This window comes from Pinus tabuliformis, chromosome 5_1, assembly GCF_031772625.1.
Source record: "Pinus tabuliformis cultivar Carrire ecotype Pingquan chromosome 5_1, CPIR1, whole genome shotgun sequence".
Lineage (NCBI taxonomy): Eukaryota > Viridiplantae > Streptophyta > Pinopsida > Pinales > Pinaceae > Pinus > Pinus tabuliformis.
In genome coordinates this window covers 388,057,317-388,068,250 of record NC_142305.1, presented here as the reverse complement: position 1 = coordinate 388,068,250, position 10,934 = coordinate 388,057,317, and the positions used below count along the sequence as shown (strand labels likewise).

Below are 10,934 nucleotides of genomic sequence, written 5' to 3'. Positions count from 1 at the left end.
TTTAACAACTCCTACTTTCAAATGCTCATGTTGCTTTGATGAAGAACTTTACTCACCTGCACATGCATGTTTCTCATGATATCATTTGCAGTAGTGCTTCTGCTTCAAATCTCTTTAACCTCCACATGCTTGTTTCTCATGATATCATTTGCACTACTGCTTCTGCTTCAAATATATCTTTAACAAGATAAAGTGTTATTTCCCTAGTTCAAGCATTTCACATTAGAAAATGTTTGTCCATTATTAATATTCACATTGAAGATGTTTGTTTATGATTATTAATACAAAAAATGCGGGTCCACACAAAGAACCTAAGACTATTACAGCATTTCACATTAGAAGATGTTTGTCGATGCTTAATAGTACAGAGCATGCAGATCCATACCAAGAACCTAAGACTATTACATCCTTCATTGAAAAAGGGTAGATCTTTTTAAAATCAACAAAATTTGGTAACAATTTCCCCAGGTAAGGCGGAAATGATCCAGATTTGTAATTAGCTTTTGTCTGTTTAACTTTTTGTTCTTTTAGTCTAATGCTTTGTGCTTCTTTGATAAGCATCGTGTTACTGATACAAAATTAGAAAGCAAATGATGTTTAGGTGCATTACAAAAATTAAAAGAGCCTTAGAATTTCACAAGGTTTCCTTTCTGTCAGAGCCTTTACCCTTCACCAAACAAATATTTATGGGAATTGGGGAGGGAGTAGCCTTCTAATGCCTTTAAAAAATTATCTTCAGTTGTCTCTTGATGATAGAAACTGTGGGTATTGCAACAAAGACGACTGATCTGCCACTATTGTTGAGCAGTGACAGCTATAACTGGGGCATAAAGAATTCTGATGTCATCCAGCTCAGCCTTGTTATTGCATTGTGGACACTACTAGAAACTGTGGGTATTGCAACAAAGACGACTGATCTGCCACTATTGTTGAGCAGTGACAGCTATAACTGGGGCATAAAGAATTCTGATGTCATCCAGCTCAGCTTTGTTATTGCATTGCGGACACTACACATTTACAGAAATAGAAAATTACAATTCCCAATATTTGGTTGCAACAAAAACATAGAAACTTAATCTTTTTGAAAAAGTTCATAGCCTTACCAGCTCACTTAACATCAAGACCATGGAAATCAACAATTGCGAGGTTGAATAATCTTACCTTGCCAATGTTATTCACATGTCGCTGAAGCCACTTTCTAATACAAGACATGCCAAACATGTGTCCACAAGCAAGAGAGCTGCATTTTCAGTTTTCAATTGTCAATCTTTGGACATTTGAAAGCTCTTATAAAATGAATAAAACATTTTGATGCAAGGAAAAAAGATAATTTATATGATTTCTGATAACAAGACATAAACATCAAACTAACAAAAGACTACTAGTGTTGACGGACGCTGGTCGCTTCACTCTTGAAGAAACAACTGAGGAAAGAGAGAATACAGTTTTCTTCTCGTTTCAGTTCAGTGATAGTTGTCAAAGTAGATTGAACTTGAGCCGTTTCTTTCTCAGCTTCCATCTTGACAAATATTTTTCTCTCTCTTTCTTCTCAAAGCTTCCTAACTTTTCTTGCAGAACTTAGACAGTTCCTCGCAAAGGACAAATAATGTTTTCTCTCTGTTTTATTGCTAAGTTCTTCTCCAGTTTCACCTGTTTCAAAGCCCTACCCCTTTCTACAAATGTTTTTGACATGTCAGCATTTTTCTCTTCTGCCTTTTTCTTTTCTTCAGTTACTTTCTTTAAGGCATCTACCGCTTTTTGTAGACAGTCCTCCCTTTCTTGCAGCGTCTTTTCCAATTTTTCCTTCTCACAGGCCACGTTATGCAAATCAACGTTCCCTCGATTTAGTTACCTCGCATATTTCATATTGTCATCACTCAGCTTAATAAGTTCCCTCGTATAATTAATGTTGCTATAAGTCTGTATATGATCATTGAAACCCAAGAATACGCTTGACGAGAGTCCGTGATACATTTCAAAAATACCGAAGTTAGCAGCAGGTGGAACTGACTGCGAGAATGAGATGTTTGTTCTTGTAATGGGAAAATGTTGGGCAGTATTACTAATCCCAAGGCATTGAGTATTAAATTAATGCAACTGAGAATTAGAAGTTTCAGTTACACTGCTCGGAAACATATTCCAGTTGTTTAAAATTCCATGACTCTGTGGTGGAATAACCTTGCCCTCTTCGAATTGAGACCGTTGCCAACTGAGTTCCGTTTCCAGGCGAAACAGGAAAATTATTTATAAATTCAGGAATACGTGGCACCGATTCCAAACATTCCAAATAAGGCAAGAGATAGGTCTCTAGTTGCCCATGAGAAGCCTGCACATGATATTGGTAGGGAATGGGGCAAATGACATTTCCATCTTGATTTCTAACCCTGGCCACATTTGAAGTATCAATTAAAAGCGTATTTGCACTACCATGTCTCCCAGATCTTCCCACACTCTAGTCAAATTCTTATAACATCCATGAACTGCGTTGCCCTGTCGGTTGATTCTCGTTATGATACAGTCCTCAATGGAATAAGAAAGAATCCTACCAGAACTACTACCTCCTAAAATGTTCTGCAGCACAAAATCATGGACCTCTCTAGGTTTCCTGACCACAGAACCACCTTGAATGCAGAAAAACAAGCCCACAGAAATCTACAAGCGTGAGGGTGCACAAACACAATATAGGGGTCCACAACCAAATTACCATGGGCAAAAGTACCCTTACTTTTGTGAACAAAATGTGCCAGGAGATACTCTATACTGATTACCAGCAACTTGTCATATTTCCTCACTCTTATTTCTTTCACCATCTTTCTCTGCTCCGACTCTGCCCGTCCAGAGAATCCCCTTGACAGGCCCTTTGGAATGCCTTGCATCTGCTAAAAATTCTTGGGGATGATGAAGCAGCCAGTGTTGACATGGGAAGGCAACATAAAATCGGATCATCCTTTGTGATTGCAAATTGGAATTATTTATCTGCTCTTTTGAAGGTGGACACTGCAGTGAATAAGATACTTTTGTTTGGAAAAATAATCAAACAGCCATTTGGAAGATGGAACTTTGCAATGCCTGCACATCATTTGTACCAATTGAATATCTTTGTTTATGATCTGTAATTTTTTATGAATCATTGGAAACAAGAGTAACGGTTTGACACAAGCTATGCCAGAGGTATTATGATTAATACAAATATAAACTAAAATGGTTCAACATAAAAGTAGGGTATAGTTGTCGAGTAAGTTTATTCTAAAAACTATGTATACATATTCCTTTCACAGACACGAATTCAACATCACATTGTGATGCATTTCCAATCTCCTAAAAATTTTTGGGGCCCAACTCTAGACTATACCTAACTACCCAATATTAAATAGTGGTTGGTTTTCTCTGAGAATGGTCAATTAACTTGCACGAGATGATTGGGAGCACGAAGAAGTATTTACAGATGATGATCATGCAGAGCAACAGAAATTCTCTTTAATTTTGATCTGTCATGGCCGTAAGCTAGATACATTTGAAGAAACATCTTTGTTAAGCCATGGACAATTAGTATGTAGCTTTGATTTTCAACTGAAAATACTTAGGCATCCATATGCACACAGTATAGATATCATAACCTACAGCTATCATTAGACAATCTAATTTTCAGACTAGGAACCAGTTATCTTTATCAAAAATGAATGTGGTATTATCAAAAATAATATTCAACAAAATGCATTTTACCAGTTTCCTGACCTGCAAATCATGTGACAACATCCAGATGTTTTTTCAACAATTTGTCCACATTTTCCATTCAATTCATCTAATTCCATGGACATTGTCAATTAAAGCTTTTTTGTGATAGCAGGTGCTGGATTAAAGGCTTTTTGATCAGGTGTACTAGTTTATGTTGATGGGTTTATCAAGAATGCCATCCAAAATGTGACAAAGCTTTCCTCAGGTTCATATTAGGTTTTGCTTGGAAAAATATATAGATAAATACCTCAGGCTACCAAAACAGTGCCAGAACAAGAAAAATATAACTAATCACATAGTCTAGATATCATTATGTTATTAGAGAACGTATCAGGGGAGATGATTGTTGGACCTACCAAGACTCTCTTCATGGACGAGATCTCGACAGGACTTGACAGCTCGACCACGTATCAGATAGTTAAATGCCTACAGCATTTTACCCGTCTCATGGATGCAACAATTCTCATGTCTCTGTTGCAGCCAGCACCAGAAACATTTGATTTCTTTGATGACATAATACTCTTATCAGAGGGGCAGATTGTCTACCATGGACCTAGGGAGAATGTGCTGGAATTTTTTGAAAGCTGTGGTTTCAAACGTCCTGAAAGAAAGGCAGGCACCGTAGACTTCCTACAAGAGGTATTCAGGTTATAAAATTTCAAAATATTTATTTCTTTCATCAAATCGGTGCTTTCTAATTCTAATCGTACATTAGACTTACGTTACCTCGCCAATATCCCATGGTTACAGGTTACATCTAAGAAGGATCAAGAGCAATACTGGGAAGCTAGATCAAAATCATGCTCAATGAACCTATAGAGAGGAACCTAGACTAAGAATCTCACACTGTTATCTAAGAGAACAAAAAGGAAATTTCTTCCATATTTCCCCTTTTGGCACATAAGGGAAGATTCATGGGAGAATTCATGCGTATTTTGTATATGCCTTTCCTACCTTTTGGATAAGTCTTTCATCATTTTGAACGAGATCCAACCCAATTATAAGGGCTGATCAAATTGCATTGGTGTCTATAACTAATTTCTTTCAGGTAATACTAATTGATAAGGTTTCATTAGCAAGTGCTGCTAATGAATGAATGTAGAACCCTTTCATATATTTAGTTCTTAATGAATGTAAATATCTCACTCATGGCATTCTTAATTGATTAAAAATATTAATGACCATTCATTGTAGCAGCAGAATTGACATTTCAAGGGAGGTTTTTTTCACCCTGAAGGCCTATTTGGATGTCAACAAAATATCAAGAGGCAAAGATTTAATAGTGGTAAACTTTGCAGAACAAAAAAATAATCCATCAAATGTAACCTTTTTAATTTAATTTTTGTTTTTCTTTCTGCAAGAAAAAACATCATTGCAGGCTTTTATTTTGAAGGGAAAAATATCAACCAAGTATTTGACAATGACAATCCAAATGTGTTACTGGAAGTGCTGACCATCTTATATTTTGGACACGAATACCGCGGGGGTTTAAAGATAAAACCAACTTACCTGTTTAATAAAACGAACACTCCACACAGAATAAAATTCCCGCCACAAGAAACCATGCACCAAGTACCAAACTGAGAAACAAAGCAGAAACAGATAATCAACAGGACAATGTTTAATGGTTTAATTTATCAAACCATATCTTCATGCATTTTTTATCCTCGTGGGAAAAACAAGTTTTTCTACATATAGAACTTACAAGTAAACCAGAGTCTTGAGTCCAAGAATAGAAAATACTGCAAACCAACAATCAGAGGGATCAGATTAGTTCAAAAAATTAAGTAAAAAATAATAATAAGGAAAACAGATTTAAAGTTCAATAAGCGCAAATGCTCAGACATAAAATTGAAGTCCCAATCTTATGGTGCATTTGGGTATTAGAAACAGGTAGTAAATCATACAAAGTCCAAGAAATGCCAGAACCAACATTGCTGCAGCCACCACAATTAAGGTAAATCGCCTGGCTCAGGAAAATCACAGCTTATTAGCTTAATGCAAGTAATAAAACAAAGACAAAACTGGATTAATTAATCCAGCAGCACAACTTCTGATCATCTCCTGAGCCTGTCGTGCAGCCCATCTAGTCAAGATCCTAGATTGGCGTCTTCTTGCTGCAGAAGACTCGGCTAAATCTTCTTCAATGTTAGATCTGCGTCTTCTACGTATAAGCTGATCACCTTCCTCTTCTTCACCATCATCATGGTCCTCATCAAAGTGATGAACATCAATGCAATCTCTACGCCCATTGATTCCACTTTCATGACCAGAACTGCAGGAAGCAAGAGTCATACAGGTATGGAAATGATCCCGAACAAGCTCCTCTAAACCTCGTCTAAATTCAGCATGAGCAGTGGAAACTGACTGGGCCTCCACTAATTCATTCATCTCCTGCTTTTGTTGCCATTGTTGACGATGAATCATGTTAGCGAATCTTTCATCTCCCTCAATTGAACCCGACGCCATATGAACTCAGTTCTGGAAACAAACTTGTTAGATGATGAAGGACAACTCAAATGACATTGAAAGGTGACTTTCACAGTTCCATAAAACGTGGTTGTCTCAATCTGGATATCTGCATCAAAGTTCATTCAAACCAGTCAGAACAAAATAATCAGCTCTTCCTCCACTTGGATGCACTTAGCTACTACATTAGATAAGATAAGATAAGAAAATTTTATTAATGTCCAACGAATGACCATAAATAGGTCAATGGGACTGAAGGATACAACCAGTACAAGTACAATGTGGGAGTGCAAACGTAACTCCTAGAAAATGCCAAAGCTGAATCACAATCTCCCTTTCCTTTCCACATCCATTCCTTGTCCCAAATACATTTCAATTTACTATCAGTTTGGCCAGTGCATGATAGCAAGTCATTGAAGGCTACTTCTGACACACTTGTTATGCTTACAGCCATTTCCAGCAAAAGACCCCACATAAAAGATCAAATCATCTGCAGGCTGCAGCTAAATTCGAGTCTTAACTTATTTATCCAAAGAAAATGGCCCCTTTGTTAAAAGTTAAAACAAGGGAAAGTCAATCTCCTGATAAACAGCATGGTAATTTGTCATTTAATTCATCCAAGACAACCAATAGAATCTATAAATTATAAAATTTCAAACCTGTTGATAAAGTCACAAAATACAATTAAAAATTCTCAAGCCTATCATAGTATCAAATACAGCAATAACACAACTTCCAAATTCCAAAACACTAATATATCGTAGGATAAAAACTGCCAATTTTGCAATACAATCAAATATGAAAACAACAATTTCCAGTTGCCATGCATATCAATGCAATTAGAAAAACACAAGTCAGTATTCAATCATATCCAATAAACAAGAAGTGAGTTTACAAAATCCAAGCATGTTAATAAAGGACTGTAAAAAGTTCCAAGCCTCTAAATGAAACCAAACATTATAAGTAAAACTTTCACATCCCAACCAATTGATGGAATCGATTGTATATATGTATAAAACCTTTGCTTTTATGAATCAATTAAATACTTAAGATTTTTGAACATGGGATAGGCAGTAAGTATAAGAAAATGGGTATTGGCAAACTCCAGCAGATAACAAATGTGCAAAGTTTGTAAATTAGGTCTTACCTCAAAGATAGCCCATTGGGATAGTTTGAGTAGTTGAGTATCGTGAATTATAAAAAAGAGGTCACAGTGGAGGTCACAGGGTCAAGTCCCTGGGCTGGCTGCCTCCACGAATATTGACCTCACTTCACTCGAGGTCCCCGCCATACAAGGTTGCCCAAACTGCAACTGGCAGGTTTGCCCTTAGTATGATCCTCACAGATCGAGGGGAAGTGTGTAGCCCTTAGTATGATCCTCACAGATCGAGGGGAAGTGTGTAGTGGGTATCCTGAGTTGTGCATTTCATCAACAAAATTTTAAAAAGAAAAAGGTCTTAAATCAAAGATGTGTGCCAAGTTACAACAGAAATGACGACAACTATTACCCCATCTAACAGATCTTTTACGCCTCAGTTGTATCTGAAGTAAAACTAAATGAAAACAGAAATAAATGGCTCTACTGTAAACGCCTTCACATACAATCGAAAACTATAGCCCCTCCCTTGCCAATGGGGTCCTGGTTCAGTGGGCAAAGGCAGTGATATGTCAAGCTACCCACCCAGGTTCAAATCCACTGGAGACAGAGATAAGTAATTGGGACCAGGTGAAACAACTGGGTAACTTTGATAGAAATGTACCTCCCCTTGAGGGCTGCTTGCTAGTGAGAACGGGCCACTGGTTGTGCCTGATTTATTCGGGCTAATTGGAATGCTTCGGGTGTTTAAAGGAAGCACTTTCAAAACAAATACTAAGCACCAGTATTGTCAAGCCCGTCAATGGAATTTAAAAAACACAAATATATTTAACCAATGCACTCAGCCATATCCAACCAATTATGCCAACGGTTAACATCGTATTGGAATTTCTATCAGAATCTTTAATCGATGCATTTTCGCCTGCTTTCCGTAAATATGAAAAATCATATGCCTCTCATTTCAACCAGCAAGAGGCCATACCCTAACACATGCCACTCGTGGCTTGAACTAAACACCACATGCGAACAAAAATGGGAAAAAAAAATGAAGTAATCGAATGCACAGAGAGACTAGTCGCGACTTATATGTATCAACAAAAAACTAAATTTGAGCAAAATATGAAAGCAATTACACAACTTACATGAAATGGAGCTTTGCGTGCACAAAAGAAAAGGCCAAAAGCTTTTTCACGAAACTTAAATTTCATTAAGTATTAAAAACCTAAAACTGGAATTCATAAAAGCAAGAAAATTCAACCAGAGAAAAATCAGAGATAGTCAAATATCAATTGCACAAAATAATAACCACCAACAAATATCAGTGCCATCCGATATCAAACGCAAAAGAAGAAAAAACTAATCCACAAAAAACATATTTTGGCAAAAAACAAGAATTGAACTCACGGAAAAGCAGAGCGCATCCACCGACTTCAAGATTAAATGCATGAAATTAATAATCATCACGAGAATTGAACTAAATTTCAACATTTTGAAATTCTCTGTTTTTGAAAGGAAAAGAAAAAAAAAACACAAATTTCAGAACCATGAAAGGAAAAGAGAAAGTATTTTGTTGCTTCAGATTAAAAGAACACGAATTTGAGAGCCCTGAAAGCAAAATAAAATTTCTGGAAGCTTCATTTGGAAATCCATTTGATCTCGGGCCCAAAATAGTTGAAAGAAAACTCCAATTACCAGTGAGAGAAAAACCTCGATCAATCCCAGGACATTTAGAAATTCAAACGACGCCTGCTGGAAGGAGTCCCGTCCCGAATCAAGCAAAAGCATGTGCTCCTTGTGCCCCACAATTCACAGGAAAAATATCCAAACGCTGGATGACCGTCTCGAACCCGCGAAGACGACATCCCCTGTCCATCTCACCACAAGATTGCAGGAACCGATCGCTGTACACATTCTCCAGTACATCCCTTATTGTCCGAGAATTGTCTTTGGTTCTGGACTCCAGATCATTTGCTGCCCTATTCAACTTTCTATTCAAATCATCAATGTTTTGTTGGTCACTTACAGGAAGGAACACTTGGTCTACGCCCGTAGTTTTTGCAAGGTCAAGATACCCTGACAGACGGCCGGTAGTTTGATCCAAGAAGGCTCCCGCTCATGGAAGCACGGAAACCGCAGAACCGCAAAACAGGGACCGCAACAGAATGCGCCATTACTACCCTAGGGCTCGGCATGAATGGGGCCAGCGGTGGGTCTCTCGACGGAACGGAACGGGATGCGACGGGAAAGGGTATGCTGTTTCCTTGTCGTCCGCAGCTTAACGCCAATCGCTAACTCTCCGCAGCTTAACGCCAATCACATAACTCTCCACGTGTCAGCACGGGAGACAAAGGGAGGACGAAAGCCTGTTCCAAAGGAAGGCTTATCGACCTAAAAATATTCCTAAAAGGCTTATAGCAACGGAGACGTTGTTTTGCAATGTAATTAAATTCTGCGCTAAGGAGTTAATTTTGGATGAATTATGCACCAAGTGTGGTATCTTGCACAACAACAGACTTGGCATGAATTTATTCCAATTAACCTATGTTGATACCCAATAGAATATTTTGAAGGTGTATAATTTCCACTATATGATCAAAGGGTTTTATTGTTTGCATGTAACAATGATTATCGTAGTCCACATTGAGTGCCTTCTTTTTATGATGGAAGTGCCTGCCTTTTATATTCAGCTTTGTATTAATGTGAATGTTGTATGTGGCCAGCAATTAATCCAACTACGTCTCCACCATGACGCCTGCACATTCTTTGGATGTTGCAGTGAATAATACAATATCGTACAATAATAATGACGACAACAAGCAATGTTTATGGTGAACAATACAATTTCGTACAATAATAATGACGACAACAAGCAATGTGTATGGACGAGCAACCAGAGAAGGTGAAGATTTGTACAACGTTGCGACAACGATGACTACAACATCATATGACTGGAACGAATGGTGGCCGAGTAGTGAACTAGTAAAAGGTGTGCATGTGAGTATATGGTATGTGAGGCGTCCATGGCACCATGTGCGACAACGCGAAGAGAGTGTCTCAGAAGGCCATTGTGGTGGAGAAGGTGATTAGGGTGGTTGGAGATGGAAGGTGGGGACCTGTTCGATGGTGACTTGAGTGGTAGCCATTGCATATGATTTTTTATTTTGATTTTTGTTATTATATATATATATATATATTATTTTATTTTATTTTAATTATTTTTGTGGTCAAAGGATTGATGATAAAATGGAGAACCTCCAAATATTTGTGGTTGAATGTCTCAATTAAACAACAATGAAATTCAAGAATTGATGACCAAAGGTCATATAACTTTGATCCCTGTAATGAACAAAGTTTGTACTTCACAATAATCTTTGAAATACTCGGAATATGAAAACCTCCATTAAGTATATAAACGTATATATTGAATAATATATATATATATATATATAGAGATATATAGATATATATATATGAATGAGAATATGATGATGAGGTTGTGGCAAATGAGGTTCCACTTATATGCTTAGGTAGGTGCCCCTTCATGAATGGTCTTGTCTTCAAAGATATGCTTCTCATATACTAATCACTAATTAATAATAAATAAAAAATGTAAGCTTGATAGGACTCTCCGATT

General features: G+C 37.3%; 1 protein-coding gene and 1 long non-coding RNA gene across 6 annotated transcripts; both read right to left on the bottom strand.

Annotated features, from left to right (window-relative positions):
- Positions 1-5,270, bottom strand: LOC149165077 (uncharacterized). 2 transcript variants are annotated; one of them, XR_016260299.1, is made up of 3 exons: positions 5,245-5,270; positions 1,162-1,240; positions 1-1,007 (listed from the first exon to the last, which is right to left on the bottom strand). It is a non-coding gene; the product is annotated as an uncharacterized LOC149165077 (long non-coding RNA). The 2 variants fall into 2 exon arrangements; XR_016260298.1 differs by lacking the exon at positions 5,245-5,270 and having other exon boundaries at positions 1,162-1,585.
- A 427-nt stretch (positions 5,271-5,697) lies between these two features.
- Positions 5,698-9,535, bottom strand: LOC149165076 (uncharacterized). Of its 4 annotated transcripts, none has more exons than XM_089432236.1 (3): positions 8,993-9,535; positions 6,505-6,785; positions 5,698-6,313 (listed from the first exon to the last, which is right to left on the bottom strand). In XM_089432236.1, exon 3 carries the CDS (start codon positions 6,202-6,204, stop codon positions 5,731-5,733), a length of 474 nt encoding a protein of 157 aa, XP_089288362.1. In that variant the 5' UTR covers positions 6,205-6,313; positions 6,505-6,785; positions 8,993-9,535; the 3' UTR covers positions 5,698-5,730. The 4 variants fall into 4 exon arrangements, with proteins under 4 accessions (XP_089288362.1, XP_089288363.1, XP_089288364.1 ...); XM_089432237.1 differs by having other exon boundaries at positions 6,505-6,701; XM_089432238.1 differs by having other exon boundaries at positions 6,505-6,559.
- Positions 9,536-10,934: the final 1,399 nt, after the last annotated feature.

Bases quoted from the DNA above. Each gene is read 5' to 3' on its own strand.
- LOC149165076 (XM_089432236.1), bottom strand. From the start codon at position 6,204: ATGGCGTCGGGTTCAATTGAGGGAGATGAAAGATTCGCTAACATGATT.